Genomic DNA, 25,735 nt, shown 5'->3' with positions numbered 1-25,735 from the left:
CTCCGTCAGAGTGCCATGGAGGAAGGCATTCTTGACATCGAGCTGATGGATCGCCCAGTCGCGGGAGAGGGCGAGGGAGAGGACGGCGCGAACAGTGGCGAACTTGACGACGGGGCTGAAGGTCTCGTCGTAGTCCACTCCGGGGCGCTGGGTGAAGCCCCGAAGGACCCAACGGGCCTTGTAGCGGTCGAGGGAGCCGTCCGAGGTCAGCTTGTGGCGAAATAGCCACTTGCCGGTGACCACGTTGGTGCCTGATGGACGTGGCACCAGGTCCCAGGTGTGGTTGGCCATGAGGGTCGCGTACTCCTCCTCCATAGCACGACGCCAATGTGGGTCGGCGAGGGCAGTGCGAACGGAGGAGGGCACCGGGGAAGCGTCGGGGGCATGCCGTAGTGAGGTGCAGTCAGGAGGGCAGGCGCCGAGGGACGGGGGGCACTCGGTGCCTGGCCCGGCCACATGGCGATGGTCCCGGTCCAGGGGTTGTAGAAGGACGGCCATGCGTGGCCGCCACCCCAGCCGGAGGGACCACCACGAGAGGATTCACCACCCCCACGGCCGCCCTTGCGGGAGCGACGACCTCCGTCGGTCGTGGAAGTCGGACGAGGGGCCGCCGGGACGGCGGGTGGAGGGCGGGTAGGAGCCCCGGTCGACGGAGGACGGGTGGCCTGGCCCCCCGAAGGCGGCTGACCGCTGGTAGGAGCGCTGTAGAGAGCCGAGGCAGGAGTGGGCGCCTCATTCGCCATGGTGAGCTCCTCGAGGAGAAGCTCGTTCCTCACAGCGTGGAAGGTGGGGAAGGGCACGCTCCTCTTGATGAGAGCCTTCAGGTGGCCGTAGCGGGGGCTGAGGCCACGCAGGAGGTTCAGCACCAAGGTACGATCGACAATTGGCTCGCCGAGATCGCAGAGAGAGTCAGCCAGGCCCTTCATCTGGCGGCAGTATTCTTCCACGGAGAGGTCCCCCTGAGAGAACAGGTGGAACTGGGCGTCGAGGTGGAGTGCCCGTGCATCCCGATTCCCGAGGAACTGGTCCTCGAGAGCGAGCCACGCCTGGCGCGCAGTGTCCGCCTGGTCGCGGATGATGTCCTATAGCTCAACGGTGATGGTGCCGTGAAGCCACGAGAGGACAACGCTGTCCATGAGGTACCAGGAGCGAGGCGACGGAGCGCCGTGGTCGACGAGGACGTGATCGTCAAGGACGAACCGCCGCAGCGTGAGAAGGACCTGTCCTCGCCAACGGGGGTAGTGGGAAGACGCCGGATCCAACACCACGGACACGAGGGCCCGGATGTTGTGTAGTCCGACGGCTTGAGCATGGATAGCAGCGATGAGGTCGGCGTCGAGGTCAGAGGCGTGGGGGTCCTCTGGGGGCTCCGCATCGGCGAGTGTCGGGCGGCCGAGGAGGCGCTGCGTGGTGGCCATCTGGGTGGTCAGAGCGGCGCCCAGGGCACGCTCACGCTCCAGGGCGAGGGAGGCGGCGCGCTCGCGCTCCCGCGAGGCCGTCACTGCAGCCTGGATCGTAGCGAGGGTGCCGACGAGCGCGGAGTCGGTGGTGGGGAGTGCGGAGGGCGCGACGGTGTGGCTCCAGGTGGGTGAAGCGAAGGCGGGAAAGCCCGGCGGGGAGCCGCGACGCAGGGGCAGCGGGGAAGTGGCGTGGATCGGCCCAAGGCCGGCGATGTAGGGGGCCCCTCCATGGGCGAGCTCGCTGCTGAGTGCAGCAGGGGCGATGGGGAGGTGCGTGCCAGGGCCGGTGGTGACCCCGACGTTGGATCCGGCCGCAGTGGTGGTGGTGGTGGATGCGTCCATCGGGCGATGACGCAGCAGGGGCGTCTGGACGGAGGCGCGGTGGGGCTCTGCGGCCGGGCGCGGTCCGGCTGGCGGCGCGGCGACCTGGGCGGGTTGCGCCCGAGCGGCTGGCGGCGCGGCAGCGTCCTGGCGCGGTCGCGGCTGGAGCGTTGGCGGGGCGTCGGGCCAGCTGGCGGCGCGACGGACAGGAAGGGAGGGAGGGCCGGCGGCTGAGGGAGAAGGGCCGGCGCGGTCGCGGCTGGAGTTGCGTCGGGGCGCCGGGCCTGCTGGCGGCGCGGCGGGCAGGGAGGGAGGGAGGGTCTGTAAATAGAGGAACTCTAACTCTCATCAAGAGGATGACACTATGAGTTGGGGCAATTTTCTGTTTATTTCCTCAAACACTACACAATGTCATACCCTTAGAAGGGTTGGGGACACATATTTATAGCCCTCGGGGCTGCACTAGAATACACTACGCACTACACCACACACTGCAGCACATATGTGCTGTCCTTTAGATGCTAAAGTGCAGTCAAAAGACTGCACTGAACTGCCTGCCTGCTGCTGCCACAGCGCAGTCAAAAAGACTGCACTGCTGCTGTTGTGCACTGCACTGTTGCCCCACTACAGCAAAAGACTGCTGCTTTTGACTGCTGCAGAGATGCTGTCCTCCACCATGTTATCCTACACATGCTGTTGCAGAGTTGTTGCCCTCCACACAAAGACCACATGACTTATTCCATCATTCTCCCCCTAAGACTTGTACGTCGTCTTGTGGGAAAGTTTAGTCATCCCAGACCTGGAACAAAGCTCAAGGAACTTAATCCTCCCAAGGGGCTTGGTGAGCAAGTCCGCAAGCTGATCCTTGGTGTTGATGTAGCGTGCATGGATGCTCCCTTCTGCCAAGCAGTCTCGGATGAAATGGTATCTCAGCCGGATGTGCTTGCTCCGTTCATGAACACGGGATTCTTGGCCAATGCCAGAGCGGACTGACTGTCCACCTTGAGTTCCACCGCTCCAGTCTCCCGAGGAGATCACCGAGCAGTCGAGCCAGCCAGAGCGCCTGAGTCGAAGCAGTGGACGCCGCTATGTACTCGGCCTCACAGCTTGACATGGCCACCACCTGCTGCTTGACTGACTGCCAGCTAATGGGGCACTTGCCGAGGAAGAAGAGGATCCCGCTTGTGCTCTTGCTAGTGTCGATGTCGCCGACGTGGTCGTTGTCGCTGTACCCGACAAGGTGTGTCTCCCCAGGGGGCCCAGGGCATCTCGGGTAGTAGAGACCATGGTCGAGAGTCCCCGCAACATAGCGGATGATCCTCTTCACAGCCTGCTCATGCTCCGTCGTCGGTCGCTACAAGAACCGACTAACGTAGCCGACGGAGTATGCCAAGTCAGGCCGTGTGTGGACGAGGTAGCGAAGGCTCCCCACAAGACGCCGGTACTGAGTAGCATCCACCTCCTCCGTCGTGCTGTCGCGACTCAGCTTCAGCCTCTCCTCCATCGGAGTGAGAGCTGGGTTGCAGTCGGTGAGCCCAGCCAGCTCAACAATGCGCCTGGCATAGGCGGTCTGGCGAAGTGTGATCCCGGAGTCTCCCTGGTGCACCTCAATCCCCAGGTAGATGGAGAGATGCCCCAGGTCACTCATTTGGAAGGTGGCCTTCATCTCTTCCTTGAACGCTGCCACCTCTGCATCCTTGGCGCCGGTGATCACCAAGTCGTCAACGTAGACACCCACCAGCAGGGCATTTTCTCCATTGCCCCGCCGATAGATGGCCGCCTCGTGCGGGCTTGGCATGAAGCCCATCCTCTTGAGCGTGGAATCCAGCTTGGCATTCCACGCCCTTGGTGCCTGTCGCAAGCCGTAGAGGGCCTTGCGCAGGCGCAACACCTTGCCCTCCTTGCCAGGGATCGCAAAACCTGGCGGCTGGTATACATAGACCTCCTCCTTTAAGTCGCCGTTAAGAAACGCCGACTTGACATCCATGTGATGAACATGCCAGCCCTCCTGGGCTGGCAGCGCGAGGAGTCGCACGGATTTCATTCGTGCCACAGGGGCGAACGCATCGTCGAAGTCGATCCCCTCCTGCTGCAAGAAACCGCGTGCCACCAAGCGAGCCTTATGCTTGACGATGGCGCCGGCTTCATCCCTCTTCAGTTTGAACACCCACTTAAGGGTGATCGCACGATGACCATGAGGGAGATCAGCGAGCTCCCAAGTGCGGTTCGTCTCAACCGCGTCCATCTTCGACTGCATCACGGCACGCCAAGCCGCATGTTTCTCGGCCTCCGTGAAAGACCGAGGCTCACCATCGTCGCATGCAAGATGCAATTCTCCTGCCAGAATGCGAGACGCCGGGCCCGGCACCGACGGGTCGATGAGAAGGCCCTCCACTCTTCGATACTGCAACGGCTCGCCGTCGTAGCACGCGTCGACGCGGTCCTCGTCGTGGGAGAGCGGGGTCACGAGCTCCACTGGGTCGTGCTCGACACGAGCTGGTGTCGGAGAGGACGTTCCCGGAGAAGGTACCGTCGGTGCTGGAGTACGTGGTGGCGAAGAGCTTGTTGTAGCCAGAGTCGTGGCTGGAGTGCGTGGTGGTGAAGAGCTCGTTGTAGCCGGAGCTGGAGAGCGTGGCGCTGGAGTCGGTGGAGACTTGGGGGTTGGGGTAGACCTGCTCGGAGATGAGTTGCCTACTCCCCTAGCTCCCTCAAAGTGGACGTACTCGACGGTGAAGTCGTCGTACGTCGGAGTCGTGCTGTCGTCCACCGCCTTGTCCCACGCCCATCCTCGCCCTTCGTCGAACACTACATCGCGCGCCGTGCGCACACGCTGTGTTCCTAGGTCAAGGATGCGGTAGGCCTTCGAGCCCTCCGCGTAGCCAATGAACACCCCCGGGGTGCTCCTATCGTCGAGCTTGCTGATGTGGCCAAGCTCCTTGGTGAACGCGAGGCAGCCGAAGACCCGTAGGTGAGAGACCGCTGGCTTGCGCCCATGCCAAGCCTCGTACGGTGTCATCCCGTTTAGAGCCTTGGTGGGCGAGCGGTTGAGGATGTAAACCGCTATCACCACCGCCTCTCCCCAGAAGACAGTCGGCATTCCCCTCTGTTTGAGGAGAGCCCGAGCCATCCCCACAACCATCTGGTTGCGCCGCTCAACGACGCCGTTCTGCTGCAGGCTGTACGGCGCGGAGTAATGGCGCTGAACGCCCTCATCCGCGCAGTACGACGCGAACTCAGCCGCCGTGAATTCGCCGCCGTTGTCGGTGCGCAGCACGCGCAACTTGCGGCCGCACTCCGCCTCCGCAGCGACCTGCACACGCCTAATGGCGTTCGCAGCCTCTCCCTTGCTGCCAAGGATCATCACCCACATGTAGCGGGTGAGATCGTCGACGAGCAGCAAGAAGTAGCGTCGTCCTCCTGGTGTGGCTGGTGTCACCGGGCCACACAAGTCTCCATGCACGAGCTCGAGCCTCTCCTTGGCTCGAAAGCTCGACTGCTGGGGAAAGGGGAGCCGTCTCTGCTTTGTCAACACGCAGACATCGCAGAATTGCTCCACATGATCAAGGCATGGCAGGCCTCGTACCATCTCCTTGGCACTGAGCCGCTTCAGGGCCTCGAAGTTAAGGTGCCCGAAACGCTCGTGCCACTGCCATGCCCCGTCGTCTCGACGAGCAGCAAGGCAGCAAGATTGTGCCACCTTCACATTGAGGATGTATAGCCGATTTGGACTCCTGCGTACCTTGGCAAGAAGGCGACGAGAGGGATCCCAGATCCTCATGACTCCGTGCTCGACCTCCACGCGCGAACCGTTCTCATCCAGCTGTCCCAAGCTGATGATAGAGTTCCTCAACGCGGGGATGTAGTAGACTCCGGTGAGCAGCCTGTGCTCACCAGACGTGGCGGTGAAGACGACTGAGCCGACACCCTTGATCTCTACGTCGGAGGCGTCCCCAAACTTGACGGAGCCTCGGACGCTAGAGTCAAGCTCGATGAAGAACTCCCGTCGGCCGGTCATGTGATGAGTGGCCCCGGTGTCGAGGCACCATCCTTCGATCATGTCCTTGTTGGAGTTGTCGCCGAGGAAAGCGTGTGCTTTTGACTCATCAAGGTGGAGTAGTGCCGCTGCGGCCGGTGCCGCTGGAGATGGCTCGATGCTTGCATGTGCCAGGAGCAGGGCCTCCTCCTCTGCCTCCGCCTGTGCGATGTTGGCCTGGCCACGTCGTGGCTGTCGACAGTCCCTGACCCAGTGGCCAAGCTTGCCGCAGTTGTGACAGTCGTCGTCTCGTGCCGGCTTCTTGTTGCCGACGGCGCCACCTTGGGCACCTCCACGGGCACTACCCTCAGCATGTCCTCGCGCCCCGGCCTGGGCGCCTCCACGCGCCTTGCGCGGCTTGCCGCGTTTGCGGCCTCGTGTCGAGGACTCCCCCTTGTCACCTTGGCAGGCCTCCCACTGCTCCCGAGTGAGATGTAGCTTCCCGCCGATAGTGATAGGCCCAGAGGGAGCCTGTGGTTCGTCGCCGTCGACCACCTTGAGACGACCTATCGCCTCTTCGATCGTCATCGTGGAGAGGTCTAGCAGAGACTCGATCGAGCGAGCAATCTGCTTGTACTTCTCAGGGATGCAACGGAAGAGCTTCTCAACAGCTCTCTCCTCATCGTAGGTGTCGTCACCGAACTGCACCATCTTCTGCAATAGAGTGTTGAGGCGAGAGCAAAGTCATCAACATCCTCACCTAGCTTGAAGGCCAGGTTCTCCCACTCCTTGCGAAGTGCCTGCGGTGTGGTCTTGCGGGCACGGTCGCTGCCGATGCGGGTCGCAGCGATGGCGTCCCAGGCCTCCTTGGCAGTCCGCTTCTGGGAAAGCGAAAACTGCATCTCAGACGGGACTGCAGCAATGAGGGCATCCAGCGCCCGCCGATCCTCGTGGTAGTCGACGTCGCCGTACCGAACTGCTTCCCACATGTGGCGAACCTGGAGCCGTACCCTCATCACCGCGGCCCACTCGACGTAGTTGGTCTTGGTGAGGGTAGGCCACCCACCGCCGGGACTGATGTCCCTGACAATGGCCTGGGCCATGCGGCGACCATGGTACCGATCCGGAGAGGGGGAGTCGCGCCGCCTGTAGAGGCCGCGATCTCCGTCGACTCGGTCGCCGCCGCCGGGAGCACCGTCGGCACGTCTACGCCCGTCTGGGCTGCCGCCGCGTGCGCCCTCGCCCGGAGCGCCGTCAGCGCGTCGGCGCCTATCTAGGCTGCCGCCACGCGCGGCTGCCCACTGTGCCACCTGCTCTCGCGCTGCTTCCCTTGCCAGCCTGAGCTCTTCGTCGGTGTTGTCGTCGACAGAAGCAGAGATGCCAACTCTATTGCCGCGCAGAACCTCGAGCTCTGCTGCCTCCGCACGTGCAGCATCCGCCGCCTCCGCTGCTTCTACTTCCGCTCTCACTGCCGCCAGCCGTGCTGCCCTCGCCGCTGTCGCTGCAGCCGCCGCTGCTGCTCGCTCGCGTTCTTGTGCCACGGCGACCTCGGCTTCCTGCTAGCGCCGCGCACTCGAAGTGACCGAGCGTAGGGACATGGTGGGCTAGTGTGGGGTCGCTGCGTGTGGAAGAGGCTGTCTCAGACGAAAGGCTGCTCGTCTGAGCAGGAGAGGAAGGAACAGTTGGAGCTCTTGCTGCCGACTGAGTGTGGGGAGAGGCGCGGGAAGGAGATGAGCACGAGATGTTTAGGCTGCAGGATAGTTTGCCTCTGATACCAATTGTAAATAGAGGAACTCTAACTCTCATCAAGAGGATGACACTATGAGTTGGGGCAATTTTCTGTTTATTTCCTCAAACACTACACAATGTCATACCCTTAGAAGGGTTGGGGACACATATTTATAGCCCTCGGGGCTGCACTAGAATACACTACGCACTACACCACACACTGCAGCACATATGTGCTGTCCTTTAGATGCTAAAGTGCAGTCAAAAGACTGCACTGAACTGCCTGCCTGCTGCTGCCACAACGCAGTCAAAAAGACTGCACTGCTGCTGTTGTGCACTGCACTGTTGCCCCACTACAGCAAAAGACTGCTGCTTTTGACTGCTGCAGAGATGCTGTCCTCCACCATGTTATCCTACACATGCTGTTGCAGAGTTGTTGCCCTCCACACAAAGACCACATGACTTATTCCATCAAGGTCGGAGTTGGGAGGCCGGCGGCGGCTGCAGGGGGTGGAGGAACCCCCCCCCCCCCCCCGGCGGCTGTAGCTGCTGTTGGGAAAAAAACCCTAAACCTATGCTGATACCATGTTGGAATGTGAACCCATGACCCTAAACAGGGTTGGGAGTAGTATTAATAGACTTAGTAAATGGGTCAGGCCCATTACAGTGAGGGTGAGACGGTAATTACAAGGGGAACACCCCAAACCCTAGACGGGTAGTCTAACATTAGCAGGGGAGGAGAGATTGTTTTGGGAAGTGGCAGGGGCTAAAGGTCTTTCCTACCTTGCTGCCCTCCTTCTGAGGTCTAGCGTGCTTTGAGTGGTTATGTGTCTGATGGATTGTTTCAGTTTTCTGTGTTACTGGCCTCCGTAAGGAGACCCTTGTATTTGGTCTTCTTAGACCTCTTCTACCTATCTTCTTAATATAATGAGGCGCAATTGTCCTGCGTGTTCGAGAAAAAAAATCCTGCATAACATTGTCCATCTGCTGCAGGTCTATACATTCTAGCTTCTGAACCAGTAAAAATTCCATGGTTCAATGCTGTTTATGCTGACATTGGAGATGAGCAATCTCTGACCCAATCACTCTCTACATTTTCTGGACATCTGAAGCAGATTGGTGTATGTTTTAGAATTTATCTTAATTTGCTCTAATTTTTATATCCTAACTCTGTAAAATGGTTGCATTACTGAATGCACATACCATTACACAAAAAGGCCCTGCTTCATTTCTAGTTTTATACCTGTCTTGAATCCTTAGCCTATCAATGTGAAATTTGAACTTCCTCTTTTATTAGGCCATTCGTGCAGAGTCAACTTCAGAGTCCTTGGTCCTTTTGGATGAGGTAAGCAGTTTAGGTACCATTGTAGATGTTAGATGCATTTTGGTTCCTATATAGCCTTTTTGTAAGCATGGATTACTTGCTGGTTATGTTTTTCATCATGCTCTTTCTGCAATTTATGTCTCCTTTTCAAACTGTGATATTCCCTCTATTATCACTATGCTGTCATGCTGCAGAAAGCTAAGATTTAAGAATGCACGTTTCTGAATTGTAGATTATGACAAATATATATTGCACATAGAAATGGTTTGCGTTCTAAAATACCCAAAATGCACTGATGTTTATATTATGCTCATGTCATAACCAGAACATCATGCTAACAAAGGATTCATGATCATAAGTCTGTCCTGCCCAAAGTTTTAAAACATTGGTGATGACACATTTATGTCTGTCAGATGTGACAATTGTTTGTATTCGAAGATTCTCAAAATGCATTGGTGTTCAATGCTACCTTAGTCGAAGTCATGATTGGAATTTTGTTACTGAAGGACTGTCTGGTGATTCAATCACCTTCTTCTGAACTTCAGCTCTTCAAAAATTTATGATGACATTTTTTAGGTAGGCGCTGGGACAAACCCACTTGAAGGAGCCGCTCTGGGGATGTCTCTTTTGGAGTCTTTTGCTGAAGCTGGCTCCTTTCTGACTCTAGCAACAACTCATCATGGAGAACTCAAAACACTAAAATACAGGTTCCTACCATTCCAAGCTCGAAGTTCTCTTGTATTATGGTAGAATAAATTTGTAAATGTGTTTGTACCTGTCAAAGGCTGAGTATCCCCGGACAGCAGGGCCTCGACTACGCAGTTCGTAGTCGCGACCCGTCTTCTCCGGCGAGGTTGTGCAGTGCCCCTCAGCCGCAGGCTTTGTTGGTGAGTGGAGAGGAGAGATTAGAGAGAATACACTATGCTTAATCCTTCCAGCCGGCTGGTTACACATATATATGGCCGATCGACCCTAACAAACTAGAGATAATTACTCCTTAATCCTAGGGATAGCTATCTTATCTTTCCTAACAACCAGCCTCCCAAATCTTCTCCTTAATTCTAGGAACTTGAAACAGATAGTAATCCTATCTATCTGTAACAAACCAGCGCGTGCACGCCTAACTGCCCGCGCGAATCGCGCGCTCTTCTGCCCGACACACGTCGCGGGCGCGCCTGCACCTGGTGTAGGTGCGTCCGCACATGACATCTCTCCCCCCTTGAGGTCAAGCTCGTCCTCGAGCTGAAAGTCCAGAAACCGAGAGCGGAAGTCGTCGAGATCTTCCCATGTAGCTGACGAGGCGTGCTCGCCGCGCCAATGCGGACAGCGACGTCATTGATCATAAGACGTGCGCCCGGTGGCAGTTCCAGGCAGACAGCGACGTCGTTGATCAATTCAACGACGCGGTAGGGCCCGACGAAAAGGGGCTTGAGCTTCCCCATGGCTGAGCGTGGAAGGGAGATGGTCGCGCGCTGACGGAGGCGCAAGAATGCCTAGTCGCCGACCTGGTACAACACCGGCCGATGTTGCCGGTCGTAGTGGCGCTTGTGCACCGCCTGTGCCTGTTCCAGGTGATAACGGACGTCGGCGAGGAAGGCCTCACGATCTTCCATTTCCCTGGCCACCGCTGCCACCCGAGTCTCAGCGGGCTCGTAGGAATGGATGGAGGGCGGATCATGGCCGTAGACTACCCAGAACGGTGTCTCGTGTAATGATGATTGGTAGGCCATATTGTAGACGTACTCAGCCCACGACATCCAGCGAAGCCATTGTCGGGGACAATCGCCTGTGAAGCAGCGCATGTACATGATGATGACGCGGTTAGCAGCTTCCGTCTGGCCGTTCGTATGGGGATGGAAGGCGGAGGACATGCGCAACTTCGTGCCCATGAGGCGCATGAGCTCGCGCTAGAATGCTGATATGAACATGTCATGGACCTTCGGTCCATGGAGATAGCTGTCTTCTCCGGCGAGGTTATACCCCTCTGCCGCAGGCTTGGTTCTAGGGTAGCAGCCCTAGGCGCTTGAGAGGGTCATTGCAAGAGAGAAAGATTGGTTTGATAATGATCTTGCTTGATTTATTCCCTGCTGCCATGCGGCTTATAAATAGCCCTATGGCTAACCAACTTTTCCTACAAACTCTCAATTAACTCCTACTTTCTTGGACTTATCTGATGCTAACCAACTCTCCACAATTCTCTCATTTCAATCTTATTCTCTAACCTTATCCCAGCTCATCTCAATCTTATTCTCTAGCCTTATCCCAGCCTGGCTGTTGCCTCTCGCTCCCTATTATGCCCATGACATCTCCCCCTCCCTTGAGGACCAGCTCGTCCTCGAGCTGCCATAGACTTACCTGACACGACTTAAGGTTAAGCCTTTTACATCTCGGCTTACCTTTATTATTTAAAACGAAAATACAAAATAATTGTGGAACTAAAATATAAATTTGAACTGCAGCTATGTCCTCCTGTCCTCCTGGATCCCAAGGAAAGAGCTGAACTGCGGACTTCACGTTGGATGAAAGGTGAAGGAGGAACCAGCCCTTGGGTCTGTCCAGCACCAAGGCAGTTGCCCGAATGAGGGAGACGACCCTCTTTGGCCGTGCAGGGGGGCTGCATACCCAGATCTCGACTTCTGCAGGGGGTTCAAAAAGTATAGACGAGACCTGGTGGTTGGAGGCGCAGGCTGCGAGTTGGTGCAGCGATGAGCTGATCAGCAAGTGCAGCTTCCGCACCGCCCGCCTAACAAGGAAGCCGCGCACTGCGGCTTGCAGGCGCACCACGGCCTGCTCATGTGATGACGGCCATGGGGTGGCCCTGGAGGCCACAGCAAGGTGCTTCTCCCCACGAAGGGACTGTACCTGGCGGCGTGCCAGGAACCCTCGCGCTGCCGCCTGAAGCCGCACCGCTGCTTGGAGTTCCTTCTCTGTCTTCTCCTTGTAGTGGTGGAACATCACAACGAATTGATCCCACTTCTCTTCGAGCCGAGTGAATGCATCTGGAGTTGGAGAGGGCGGGTGGGAGGGCGTTGCGGTGGCAGATGGCGCGGCGGCTGGTGGTGGTGAGGGATGGGCGGCTGGTGGTGGTGAGGATAACCTGGAGCTGATACTAGGTGTCATGGACCTTCGGTCCATGGAGATAGTTGTCTTCTCCGGCGAGGTTATACCCCTCTGCCGCAGGCTTGGTTCTAGGGTAGCAGCCCTAGGCGCTTGAGAGGGTCATTGCAAGAGAGAAAGATTGGTTTGATAATGATCTTGCTTGATTTATTCCCTGCTGCCATGCGGCTTATAAATAGCCCTATGGCTAACCAACTTCTCCTACAAACTCTCAATTAACTCCTACTTTCTTGGACTTATCTGATGCTAACCAACTCTCCACAATTCTCTCATTTCAATCTTATTCTCTAACCTTATCCCAGCTCATCTCAATCTTATTCTCTAGCCTTATCCCAGCCTGGCTGTTGCCTCTCGCTCCCTATTATGCCCATGACATCTCCCCCTCCCTTGAGGACCAGCTCGTCCTCGAGCTGCCATAGACTTACCTGACACGACTTAAGGTTAAGCCTTTTAAATCTCGGCTTACCTTTATTATTTAAGACGAAAATACAAAATAATTGTGGAACTAAAATATAAATTTGAACTGCAGCTATGTCCTCCTGTCCTCCTGGATCCCAAGGAAAGAGCTGAACTGCGGACTTCACGTTGGATGAAAGGTGAAGGAGGAACCAGCCCTTGGGTCTGTCCAGCACCAAGGCAGTTGCCCGAATGAGGGAGACGACCCTCTTTGGCCGTGCAGGGGGGCTGCATACCCAGATCTCGACTTCTGCAGGGGGTTCAAAAAGTATAGACGAGACCTGGTGGTTGGACGCGCAGGCTGCGAGTTGGTGCAGCGATGAGCTGATCAGCAAGTGTAGCTTCCGCACCGCCCGCCTAACAAGGAAGCCGCGCACTGCGGCTTGCAGGCGCACCACGGCCTGCTCATGTGATGACGGCCATGGGGTGGCCCTGGAGGCCACAGCAAGGTGCTTCTCCCCACGAAGGGACTGTACCTGGCGGCGTGCCAGGAACCCTCGCGCTGCCGCCTGAAGCCGCACCGCTGCTTGGAGTTCCTTCTCTGTCTTCTCCTTGTAGCGGTGGAACATCACAACGAATTGATCCCACTTCTCTTCGAGCCGAGTGAATGCATCTGGAGTTGGAGAGGGCGGGTGGGAGGGCGTTGCGGCGACAGATGGCGCGGCGGCTGGTGGTGGTGAGGATAACCTGGCTCTGATACCAGGTGTCATGGACCTTCGGTCCATGGGGATAGCTGTCTTCTCCGGCGAGGTTATACCCCTCTGCCGCAGGCTTGGTTCTAGGGTAGCAGCCCTAGGCGCTTGAGAGGGTCATTGCAAGGGAGAGATTGGTTTGATAATGATCTTGCTTGATTTATTCCCTGTTGCCATGTGGCTTATAAATAGCCCTATGGCTAACCAACTTCTCCTACAAACTCTCAACTAACTCCTACTTTCTTGGACTTATCTGCTGCTAACCAACTCTCCACAATTCTCTCATCTCAATCTTATTCTCTAGCCTTATCCTAGCTCATCTCAATCTTATTCTCTAGCCTTATCCCAGCCTGGCTGTTGCCTCTCGCTCCCTATGATGCCCATGACAGAACACCGGGACGCGATCGGACACGATGGACTGCGGAATGCCGTGGAGACGAACGATGTCGGTGAAGAATGCTTGCGCCACGGACTCGGTGGTGTACGAGTGCGCCAATGGGATGAAGTGGCAGTACTTGTTGAAGCGGTCGACGACAGAGAGGATGACCGTCTTCCCGTGTACCCGGGGCAGCGCCTCCACGAAGTCCATGCCGATGTCTGCCCAGACGATGGTGGGCACTGGCAACGGTTGCAGCAAGCCAGCCAGGTGCGGGTGTTATGACTTGTACCTCTGACAAGTCGCGCACGCGCGCACGAAGTCCTGCACCAGACGACGCATGTTGGGAAAATGGAAGTCGCGGCAGAGGCGGTGTAGCGTGCGGTGGACGCCCTCGTGTCCGTCGTTGTGGACGGCCGCCAGGATCTCCTGCAGGAGTGGTGCTGTGAGCGGTATGTACAGGCGTCCGTCATAGGTGACCATGTTGTTGACCACTACCCACGGCGCTGTGCATGTGCCGGCGTGGACCTCGTCATGGATGCTGACCAGGGCCGGATCAGTGGCCTGGGCGTGCCGTAGGCGCTCGATGAAGTCGAATCAGGGTGCCGAGGTTGCCATCAACTCGCCATCGACGGTGTCGCGGCGGGAGAGGGCGTCGACGATGGTGTTCGTTGCGCCTGACATATACTCCATAGAAAAATCGAACCCCAAGAGTTTGTCGACACAGTGGTGCTGGGGTATGGTGGCCAGTGGTCAGGAGGTACTTGAGGCTGTAGTGGTCGGTCTTGAAGATGAAGCGCCGCCCCCATAAGTACGACCTCCGATGTCGAACCGCCTGGACAAGGCCGATGAGTTCCCGCTTGTAAGCGGCGAGGGTGCGGTGTCGGGGGGCGATGGGGCGGCTGAAGAAGGCGATCAGGTGGCCGTCCTGGACGAGCATGGCACCGAAACCATGCAACGACGCGTCACATTCGACGACGAGGAGCATGGAGAAGTCTGACATAGCGAGGACGAGGGCCGTGGTGACTGCGGCCTTGAGTGTTGTGAACACAACGACCGTTGCGTCATCCTAGGTGAAGCCGTCCTTCTTGAGGAGCGCGGTCAGCGGCGCGGCGACCGCCCCGTAATTGTGGACGAACTTGCGGTAGTAGCCCGCTAGGCCAAGGAAGCCCCGCACTGCTCGAGCCGAACGGGGTGTTGACCAGTCGAGGATGGCCTTCACCTTGGCGGGATTCATGGCGACGCTTGCCTCAGATATGACGTGGCCGAGGTAGGCGACGGAGGGGGCGCTGAAGATGCACTTGACGCGCTTGACGAAGAATTGCTGTTGCCGAAGCTCGAAGAGGACGGCGCAGAGATGTCGAAGGTGATCCGCCCATGTCTTGCTATATATATCAAGATGTCGTCAAAAAATGCCAGGACGAAGCAACGAAGGAAAGGCCGAAGTACATCGTTCATGAGGGTCTGAAATGTCGCCAGCGCGTTGTAGAGCCCGAATGCCATAACTAGGAACTAATAGAGGTCGCCGTGGGTGTGGAACGCGGTTTTGTGTACATCTTCCGGCCGCATCCGCACCTGGTGGTACCCGAACCAGAGGTCTAGCTTGGAGAAGGACCGCGCGCCGTGGAGTTCGTCGAGAAGCTCATCGACCACCGGTATGGGGAACACGTCCTTGACATTGAGCGCAATTAGGGCCGGTAGTCGACGTAGAAGCGCCACGACTTGTCGGGCTTCTTAATGAGGAGGACTGGCGATGAAAACGGTGAGTCACTACGACGGACAATGCCCTGCTCGATCATGGCGGCACACTGTCGCTCTAGCTCATCCTTGTGGGCTACCGGATAGTGGTACGAGCGGACGGCCACCGGCTGCGCGCCTGCCTTGAGGGTGATGCGGTGATCGTGCGGACGCTTGGGTGGCATCCCGGTGGGCGCGGCGAAGATATCCCCGAAGGAGTCCAGGAGCTCATCAAGTAGGGGCTCTCTCGTTGCTGTGGCGCCCAGGGTTGGCACACAGGAGGACGCCATGCCCGTCCAGGAGATGGCCCGCCCTTGGTGCTGGAACGTCATCCGGCGCCGGCCGAGGTCCCAAACGATGGGGCCCAAGACGCCGAGCCACCCATGTCATAGCCCGCCAATGGCATGACGAAGAGGTCGGTGGGGAAGGTGGTGACGTCGATAGTCAGTGGTGCACCACGGATGACCCCGACGCACGAGACGTGCTCGCTGTTGGCGACCATTGCCGTGAGGCGTGGACGCTAATGAAGAGGAAGGCCCGAGTGTCGGGCAGCCGCCTCTGAGATGAAGTTGTGCGTGCTGCCGGAGTCGAGGAGGGCAACAAACGCCAAGGAGCCGAGCATGACGGCGATCTGCATGGTGTCGGCGACGGAGACCCCGACGAGGGCCTGTAGGGAGAATATGGGGGCGTCCTCATCCGCGGCCCCCGCAGGCTCCTCGGTGATGTCGTCAGCATCGTCTTCCTCGATGCCCTCAAGGGGGAACAGCCACTGGCAGATGCGGTTGTGGCCCCGGGTGTACTTCTCATCGCAGTTGTAGCAGAGGCCTTTGTGGCGCTGCTCCTCTTGCTCCGCCTGAGTGAGTTGCTTGATCTGGCGGCCCTCGACGGAGATCGTCGCGGGTGATGCTGCTCGGGGACCTGACGGCGCTGGCAGAGGCCATGGCGTGGCTCGGGATATCGGGGCGGTGTACTGTTCGTGCAGCTCGAATTGCCTAGCCAGGCTCATGGCGGTTGCGAGGGACTGCGGGTTCTGGATGCGAACGTCGATGCTGACTGGCGGCTGAAGGCCTCCGGTGAAGAGTTGGACTCGCTGCGACTCCTCGAGTGGCCCAGCACGAGGTAGGAGCGCCTGGAACCGATCTTGATATTCGACGACCGTGACAGTACGCCGGCATGCGGCTAGTTCGGCCAGCGGCGCAGAACGCAACTGCAGCCCATAGCGCAGGTTCAGCAGCTCCTTGAATCGACGCCACGACGGGGTACCTTCGTCCGACTGGATCTGGATGCACCACATCTGTGCGTCGTCTTCCAAGTTGTAGGAGGCCATCCAGACCTTCTCCTCCATGATCCGCTGCTGATGGAAGTACGATTCGCAACGGTTGATGAAGATCAATGGATCGGACGTATCGTCGTAGCGGGGGAAATCCAGTTTCTAGAACTGCGGAGGTCGATCGCTGTGGTGTTGGCCGTCGTTGCCTCCGTCGGTAGTCGACGAAGAGGATGACTTCTTCTGCAGCGTGACCACGATCGTCTGCAGGTTCGTCACCGTGTTGGCCAGTGCCTCGATCATCTTGGCCAGATCAGTAGTAGTTGGTGCCGACATGGCTGAAGGAGCTGAAGTGATGTCGGCTGGTGGTGGAGATGTTGGTGGGCGGGGTAAGGGCGCAGCGGCTGCGGTGAGTTGGGGAAGCTGTCGGTTTAGGGGCGCAGCGGCGGTGGTGGGTTGTGGAGGTGGTGCGGAGGAATACGAGGAACATCTGGAATTTGATACCAGGTTGTCAAGGGCTGAGTATCCCCGGACAGCAGGGCCTCGACTACGCAGTTCGTAGTCACGACCCGTCTTCTCCGGCGAGGCTTTGCCCCTCAGCCGCAGGCTTTGTTGGTGAGTGGAGAGGAGAGATTAGAGAGAATAAACTATGCTTAATCCTTCCAGCCGGCTGGTTACACATATATATGGCTGATGGACCCTAACAAACTGGAGATAATTACTCCTTAATCCTAGGGATAGCTATCTTATCTTTCCTAACAACCAGCCTCCCAAATCTTCTCCTTAATTCTAGGAACTTGAAACAGATAGTAATCCTATATGTCTGTAACAAACCAGTGCGTGCGCGCCTAACTGCCCGCGCGAATCGCGTCCTCTTCTGCCCGACACACGTCGCGGGCGCGTCTGCACCTGGTGTAGGTGCGTCCGCACATGACAGTACCTAAATTAATTCATCTCTTAGCCTCTTGATTTTTTTGTTGGTCGAATTAATTTTTAAGGTTTGGGTATATTCCATACACTATGTACCAAATGGAATGATGATACAAGGTATAGATTATGAGCTCTTTCCTCTTTATGCATCCAGCACCAGCTAATACTAAATTCTACCACAGCCGTGTGCTACTGACAACATCAGAACTTGGATGCACTGCTGACATCAGAACTAACTCTGGCTGGTCGAAGTGCAAAAATGAATGATTAGTGGTTACTTGGCTAGTATGTGTTCGTTATAACAGGACAAGACTTGGATGCAGGTTGAGTGAACTACTGCTTGTTAGTTACTGGCCAGGATCGCATGTTCTACTGCTAAGGTCTGCTTTGATGTTGTCGTTTTGAAAAACCATGGTACCAAGAAACTGTAGTTTTCAGAATAATAGGCACGCTAGGAAAAAGAAGTCCACAGTGAAGTTTAGTTTTTTCTAAAAAAAGACTACATTTTTTTTTGCAATACCTTGGTGTTCAAAATTACAAGGATCATTGCACCCAAACACCTCAAAATCAAAGTAACCGTGATATTTTCTAAAACTTGAAAAATACTTTGCATCCAAAGAGGGCCTAACTTCTGTTCTCTCTGGTTTTAAAAACTGACTTTGTTGTCGTCAACTGTCATATTATTCCTATTTTCAGAATATGGTTTTCACCAACTGTGTGTTTCCAAGGCAATTCTGGTTTCCCCTCCTGCGTTACTTTGGGCTGCAAACTCTAGTGCCTTTGTTGAATGATGATTCCTTTGATGACTGCCGGAGGAGAAAAACGAGATGGTTGATGAACAATTTCAGCAAGGCATCAATTCTCTCATTATTCTAGGAGCTTGGACATTTTGGAAACATAGGAACCAATGTGTCTTTGATGTCATTGCTGACAATATGTACTGTTGAAATATAATATAAGTGAATTGTTCACCTCACCTCTTCCACCAGCTTAAGCTTTTGAGTTGAATTGGTTAGTGCATGCAACTTAATATCGTATAAAAGCTAGAGGTCACGAGTTCGAATCCTGGTTAGCGCAATTAAAAAATAATTGTCGCTCGCTCCTATTCCACGTCTAAGACCCAAGAGAGGCTTGACGTGAGGGGGAGTGTTGGAATATAATATAAGTGAATTGCGCACCTCTTTTCATCAACTTAAGGTTTTGGGTTGAATTGGTTGGTGTATGCAATTTAGTATGTACAATGCCTTATTAAGAGGAGACTCAGCTTCGGGCGATGGCTGGTGCGAAAGGAATCTCTTTGTTGGCCCTTGTCCCTAGTGAATATGCCATTCTAGCATGTTTGTGCTTGTAAGAAAAAAGCACGTATGTAATTTGTGAATAACTTACGGGTGTGTGGGTGTCGGTGTAACCGAGGTTCTTTAACCTTTCTTTTTCTTCCTTAATATCCTGATATATAGCTCTCCTGCATGTTCGAGAAAAAAAATAGTTTTCACAACTGAAAGAACACAACAGTAAAACCCACTAAGTCTTGGTCATGTTATTATTTGTGAGGCTATATAGATTGCACTTGTGTCCCTTGATGGTGATACCACTTCATGGTTTCTTACCGCTTAAAGTAATGAAATAAATATTTTTGCATGGGTGGCTGCAACCCTAGCCGCCGCCAACTCCCCTCCCTCCACATCTCTTTGCCTCGCCGCTGCCGGAGCTAGCTGGCGTGTTGCCCGTGCGGCTAGCGGTGAAGGCGGCGGCGGGTGCTTGCTGCCCTGCTCGCGCGTCCAGCCCGCGGTGGCGGCGCTAGCGTGCCCCTGGTTAGCCCGCGACGGCGTCGTCCGCCCACTCAGGCAGCTGGCCTGCGGCTGGGTGCGCGTCCGTGGCTGCCCCGCGGCAACGGCGTCCGCCCATCGCTGCTGCCTGGGGGTTGGAGGTGTGCCTGGACTGCGTGCTCGCGCAGCTGATGCGCGGAGGGCTGGATCTGCGCCCCCAGGGCAGGGAGCGGCGCCGGCACGTGGAGGGCTGGACCTGGCGTGCGCGAGGTTGGCGGCCTCCACGTGCCAGCTGTCAGAGGCGCCGACAGGCTGGTCCCGGGCCAGCGCATGAGCCGGGGTGGAGTTCGACGTTGGTGTGCCGGCAGGCCTGCGCAGTCGACTGGAATGGCGGTGGCGGTACTTCCTCTCGTCTGCGGCAGCGTCGGCTAGTGGCTCGGGCTAGCGTAGGGTGGTGGTGGCGGCAGGCCCCAAAATCTTCATCATTGTGCGGGACGACGGGGCAGCGACGACGACGGAGGCAGCTTGCTGTGTCTCGAGGTTTCGGCCAGACGCTGTGCTGGGGGCTCTTGGGTGAAAGTCTTGACGACGGTGACGCCCATGGGCCCCGCTTCCCCTGTTGAGGGCGTCGCATCCCCAGCGCAATCTTCCTTGGGTGAAAGCCCGGTCCATCGCGGACAGGCGACGGTGGCGTCACGGTGACGTCACTCCCTTCCTGAAGGTGTCACTTCTGAAGTTCGTCTCGGCCACGACTTTGCCTTAGGCTGATGCTTCGCTTCTCGGCGCCTGGTATGCGGGTGGAGGTGGGGTTTTGCAACGTGAAGTCGGAGCTGCTACGTCAGAGGATGTGGCTCGACAACGATAACATGAGGCGAACCTCCCTTCTTCGTGGTCCAGAATGTTTCGAAGGTCGGGCAAAAATCGGAGGCAGAGCAGAGGGTCAAGATTGGAAGTCGGAGCTGCACTGTGCCTTGAGCCCAGCAACAATGACCTGTTGAGACCTTTCGCTTCGGGCTGTCTGTCTGCTTTTTGTTTGGTTCGCCTGTCAGCTGCTTTGGGAAGTCGGAGTTGCTGGATGCTCTGAATCCTTGCTTGACAACGATGACCCTTAGCAGTTTTGTGTGCTCTCGTGTGGGTTGCCGCTGCCTGTGTTGTTTGGGCACTCTGGGTCGGCGATGAGTGTGGTGCCGTGTTGATATCCCAATCCAAAACCGGCGAGTTGAGTTGTATGGTGTCGGCGTGTTGATGTCCCAATCCAACCGCATGTTGTTTGTTGTTTTGTCCGGTCCGGACCACTTCTTCTTTATTAATATAATCGGCAGCTCTCCTGCCTGGTTCGTTTCAAAAATATTTTTGCATGATTTTATGGAAAGGATTCATAAAAAAACAATAGTAAATACAAACTAGTTGTTGTCTAACAAATACTAATAACCTGTTGTTAGTACTTTCAGCAATAACTCATTTGAGAATGCATGCATGGAATTTGATGAAGAGAACCTAAAGCCTACATTCAAGATTCTGTGGGGAATACCAGGTTGCGTTATGTTTCCTTTTCCCTTCTTCAATCATTTTAATGTTCAGATTTGCTTGGGCACTCTAGGTGGTCAATACCATGGAAAGTTTTAAGCCTTAGGAAACAACTCTATGCTACTGATGTCATTTTAGTCTATCAATTTTATATCTGTTCTTCCCTAAGGAACTAATGGGACACCTCATACGCTTGTAATATTTGTGACCATCGATCCTCATGTCTTAAAACCTTCCTACTAACTGAATGGATTTATGACTGTTGTTTGCACTAACACCTGGTCTTATTTCATTATTCTTGAACTTCTGCGCCCATGCTTTGTTACACATGTAGGTCGCTCGAATGCAATCAATATTACTGAAAGGCTGGGTTTGCCTTTGGATATAGTAGAAAGTTCCAGGCGTTTACTTGGAACAGCTGGTGCAGAGATAAATGCTGTATGCTTTTTTGGGCACTTTTCTGTACTTAGAACTTGCACGTGGTTTTGTTGTCCAAAATATCTTGTTATGATCCTAAGCTCTCGAAGTTCATCTTCTGCAGTTGATAATGGACATGGAAAGACTCAAACAAGAATATCAACAACATCTTCAGGAGGCACAATATCTTCTTATGTGAGAACTTCTCTATACATAGATTTCTGTAACCTGTAGTTCTACGTTTGAGTATGAGATGCGATTCCCTTTCACGCCACACATCTTTGTGGAGCCTGCAGGGTGCTACGTTGTATGGTTGTTTTGTATTTTCCCCTTTCCTTACCTTCTAATGGAATTTGTGGTAAATCTCTTGCCACCCTCTCCCCAAAAAATAGTAATAATACATGTAGCAGACTTTGAGGGATGCTTGTTGTTCAATCATTGCTTTCTTTGCCTTCTAACTGAACTTTGAGTCCGTAACTTTTGTCATGCCTTGGTGCGTAAACTGCTTGTCTAATGTGACTTATTCATGAGGTGGAACTACTCAAGTCAAATGATATCTTCTATCCATTGATGTCTCAGGCAGTCCAAGGAGCTTCATAACAACTTGGAACTGGCACAAAAGAGCATTGTAGACCACACTTCTGCTCAGAGAAAACGAAAGGCGAGAGTAATTTCAGAGTATGCTGTTATGGCCCGTTCTATCATTCGTAAGAAGTTTCAGCAGTTCCAAGAATCTGCTATAGCTGAAAGAGTGAAAGAAGAAGAGAATGCTGTGAATGATGCCAAATCTGACAGAGTGAAGGATCCTATGCCGGCAAATACATCTGCCATTGGAAACATACAGAACATAGATACCAGCTTGGGCATGACAGCCAACGGTAAAATACTAGATAACTCTGTTGTTTTTATATTACCATTTATCTCCACGCCTTCTGAAGATTCGTTAAACTGTCAAGGTTTTCTTCCTTTTTTGTACTTAGATGATGAAGATGAGGTTCCAGAAGTTGGAGATTCAGTGTACGTTCCTAAGCTCAAGAATGAAGCTACCGTGGTGAAAATAGATTCGTCCAAAAATGAAGTGCAAGTCCAAGCCGGTATGATGAAGCTCAAACTAAAGCTGAAAGATGTTAAGGTTCAGAAGCGGAAAGTATCCAGATAGAACATCTACACTGTCCTGCACTAGCAGATATTCAGATAAATATGCATATGCTGTTTCGTCCAATTCGTACCATTTCATTGGCCTCATTTTCAGCAATAATAATAATGTGGTCTTTCAAGTGAAAATATGGATTTATTATCTGCATGTACTTCTCATTCTTCACTACTTGCGGTACTCAAAACCTTCAGCAGAGTTCCAGAACATCTTCAGATTATCACTTCTTTATAGAAAATGAGCTTGTGATTTATCACTTGTCTATATAAATTTTAGTTCTTCGAAGGTTCTTAAAAAGAAGTAGCATGCCAATGAAATAGTTGGCACTAGCTGGTTATTTGAAATTGCCAAATTGGCCACATTGTAGAGATGTTTCTGTGCGGCGCCGGTTTTATATGGCTTCACGCTATTTCCAGGAGCCTTCTATCCCATCTATCTCATTTCTTATTTTAAATTTTACTATGTTTTTTCCCTAAACCCTAAATTGTACTATGTAAACACTGCAATATAATGAACGGCATAAACCATCTCGGCAAAGGACGAGAACTGCTTCTTTGTCTGCTGAAGTTATTTGCTCTGTATTTCGCATCCAGTGTGCAGCACGTGCTCTGCAGGTGGCCCCCAGGCTCACGTCGTTTCGTTTCTTCTGTTTCATTTTTTCTGAACGCGGCGTTTCCTCTATTCCACCTACCTACCTGCTTCCTTTCGCTACGTACACGTACCTAACCCTTCCCCGCCTCCCCGGGCGCTTGGTAGCCAAAATCCTATCTATGGCAGGTGGGGCAACGCTCCCATCCAACGGCGACGGCCCCACATCTCTTTCGTTATCCTGTAATTCGCGGGGAATAATGAACGTTACTTCACTTGTTGCCGGTTGAATTCGTCACGTGGCTGGTCGCTAGGGCGCGTGAGCACGCGTACCGCGTACGGCTCCCATTCGTGGATTTTTAATGAACGTTGCTGAGTTTCTATTAGCCGGCTCTGAATTCGGCTCGGGAATACGACTTGACAACTAACCACTGCGCGTGCACTTGACCACTTTTGTTTGCGACATGAGACGGTACTAATAACAGAGACGGGAGTCAAGGGACCTGAAGCAGCGGCGAAGCTAAAGCAAATATGAGAGCCTACCTCTGCTTTGGATGCATAAGAATAAGATATATGTGATACATATATAGTAAAAATTTAACTATTATAACTAATTTTTGGATTTTTAGAGTGTATGTGCATCTACACAAGCTAACACGTAGCTTTGCCCCTGAACTGAAGGCATGTTTTTTTCATAGAATCCCTGAGGATCACGGTTAAGGGTAGCTACTTTAAAACCAAAACCCAAACCTGAATTCGAACCGAACCTGAATAGACTGAATTGTCGGTCTATTCGAGTTTTCGGGTTCGGATTCGGTTCCTATATGTGCTATATTTTGGGATATGAGTTCAGATTCGGTTCCTAACTTTTAAAACCCGAATAAAATGAATAATCCGAAATATAAAAAAACACCTAATATGTGATGATATTATTATGTGATTTATGAACTTATTAGCTAAAAATTATGATGTCATCTTAAAAATAGTATATATATATATATATATCTTATTTTATAGTCACTTGTTGTAATAATAGTACTTATAATTAATTATTTATTGTATATATTTAACAAAAGATACTAGTCTGAAAGGGAAATGTGCCCTTGGGCCATTTCTAAGTATTTTGGTGATTTAGTGTCCAACACAAGTGCCTAAGTGTAAAAAGGTGGACAAAGTACAAAACAAGGATAAAGGTATGTTTCTCAGACTTAGTACATTGTTTTATGGACTATTGTATTGTGTCTAAGTGCTGGAAACAGGAAAAATCCAATTGGAAATGTCTTGGCTCGAGCAGCCAAGACTCTGCTGAGTCTGGGAGCACCGGACTGTCCGGTGGTGCACCGGACAGTGTCCGGTGCGCCAGGCTGGCTCGAGCGAAGTGGCCGCTCTCGGGAATTCACCGGCGACGTACGACTATAATTCACCAGACTGTCCGGTGAGCCAACTGTCGGCCGGGCCAACGGTCGGCCACGAAATCTGCGCGGGACACGTGGCCGAGCCAACGGCTAGAAAGGGGCACCGGACTGTCCGGTGTGCACCGGACATGTCCGGTGCGCCAACGGCTCTCAGTCTGCCAACGGTCGACTGCGCCATTTATGGAAAGAAATCGGGCACCGGACAGTGTCCGGTGTGCACCGGACTGTCCGGTGCGCCAGTCGACAGAAGGCAAGATCAGCCTTCCTAGAATGCTCTCAACGGCTCCTAGCTGCCTTGGGGCTATAAAAGGGACCCCTAGGCGCATGGAGGAGCACACCAAGCATTCCTACAACATTCCTAAGCACCAAGACATCGATTCCGCGCCTTTGATTCTTTGCAATAGCAATTAGAGCTCTTGTTGAGTGGTGAACTCATTGAGTTGTGTTGTGAGCTCTCGTTGCGACTTGTGTGCGTGGTGTTGCTGTGATTTCTTGTCTTGAGTGCGTTGCTAATCCCTCCCTTGCTCTGTGCTTCTTTGTGAATTTCAAGTGTAAGGGCGAGAGGCTCCAAGTTGTGGAGATTCCTCGCAAACGGGATTGAGTAAAGCAAGCAAAGCACCGTGGTATTCAAGTGGGTCTTTGGACCGCTTGAGAGGGGTTGATTGCAACCCTCGTCCGTTGGGACGCCACAACGTGGAGTAGGCAAGCGTTGGTCTTGGCCGAACCACGGGATAACCACCGTGCCATCTCTGTGATTGATCTTGTTGGTTATTGTGTTTTGTTGAAGATTCCTCTCTAGCCACTTGGCGGTTATTGTGCTAACACTTAATCAAGTTTTTGTGGCCTAAGTTTTAAGTGTTACAGGATCACCTATTCACCCCCCCCCTCTAGGTGCTTTCAATTGGTATCAGAGTCGTTCTCTTCACAAAGGGACTAACCGCCCGAAGAGATGGATCCTAAGGGGAAGGGTATCGTGATCAACGATAAAGAGAAGGAGTCTTTCGTCAACGAGCCGAAGGATGACAAGCCTACCGACTCGGGCTCGGGCCATAGACGGAAATATGGGAAGAAGAAGAAGAAGACAAGGCGCATCAAGGAGATTGTCTACTACGACGACAGCGACGAGTCATCTTCTTCCCAAAAGGACGACGACCACAACGACTACGAGAGAAGGAAACCAGTTAATTCGAACTTTTCTTTTGACTACTCTCGTATTCCGCAAAGTACAAATACTCATTTGCTCTCCATTCCACTTGGCAAACCTCCTCACTTTGATGGAGAGGACTACGGATTTTGGAGCCACAAAATGTGTAGTCACCTGTTCTCTCTCCATCCAAGCATATGGGAGATTGTGGAAAGTGGAATGAAGTTCGATAGCTCGGATAGTCCTATTTTCATTAATGAACAAATTCATAGAAATGCACAAGCCACTACTGTGTTGTTAGCCTCCTTGTGCAGGGACGAGTACCATAAAGTGAGCAGCTTGGA

The 25,735-nt window shown here is 53.8% G+C and overlaps 1 protein-coding gene across 6 annotated transcripts in view; it reads left to right on the top strand.

Moving 5' to 3' along the window:
• LOC100382240 (uncharacterized) overlaps positions 1–22,497 on the top strand; it is a 30,032-nt gene extending 7,535 nt beyond the window's left edge. For 2 of the 6 annotated variants that reach the window (XM_008645773.3, XM_008645776.3), the window contains exons 13-20: positions 8,476–8,603; positions 8,780–8,827; positions 9,383–9,513; positions 20,599–20,681; positions 21,009–21,112; positions 21,216–21,286; positions 21,671–21,969; positions 22,072–22,497. In XM_008645773.3, the coding sequence (XP_008643995.1) occupies positions 8,476–8,603; positions 8,780–8,827; positions 9,383–9,513; positions 20,599–20,681; positions 21,009–21,112; positions 21,216–21,286; positions 21,671–21,969; positions 22,072–22,250 (1,043 nt within the window). In that variant the 3' untranslated portion in view covers positions 22,251–22,497. The remainder of the gene's footprint in view (positions 1–8,475; positions 8,604–8,779; positions 8,828–9,382; positions 9,514–20,598; positions 20,682–21,008; positions 21,113–21,215; positions 21,287–21,670; positions 21,970–22,071) is intronic. The other 4 variants (XR_004849232.1, NR_159447.1, NM_001366787.1 and 1 more) reach the window with 4 other exon arrangements.
• The last annotated feature ends 3,238 nt before the right edge of the window (positions 22,498–25,735 follow it).

The sequence above is a fragment of the Zea mays genome, chromosome 5 (genome assembly GCF_902167145.1).
Source record: "Zea mays cultivar B73 chromosome 5, Zm-B73-REFERENCE-NAM-5.0, whole genome shotgun sequence".
Lineage (NCBI taxonomy): Eukaryota > Viridiplantae > Streptophyta > Magnoliopsida > Poales > Poaceae > Zea > Zea mays.
The sequence above is the reverse complement of the archived record's forward strand: the minus strand, read 5'-3'. Positions and strand labels throughout refer to the sequence as shown.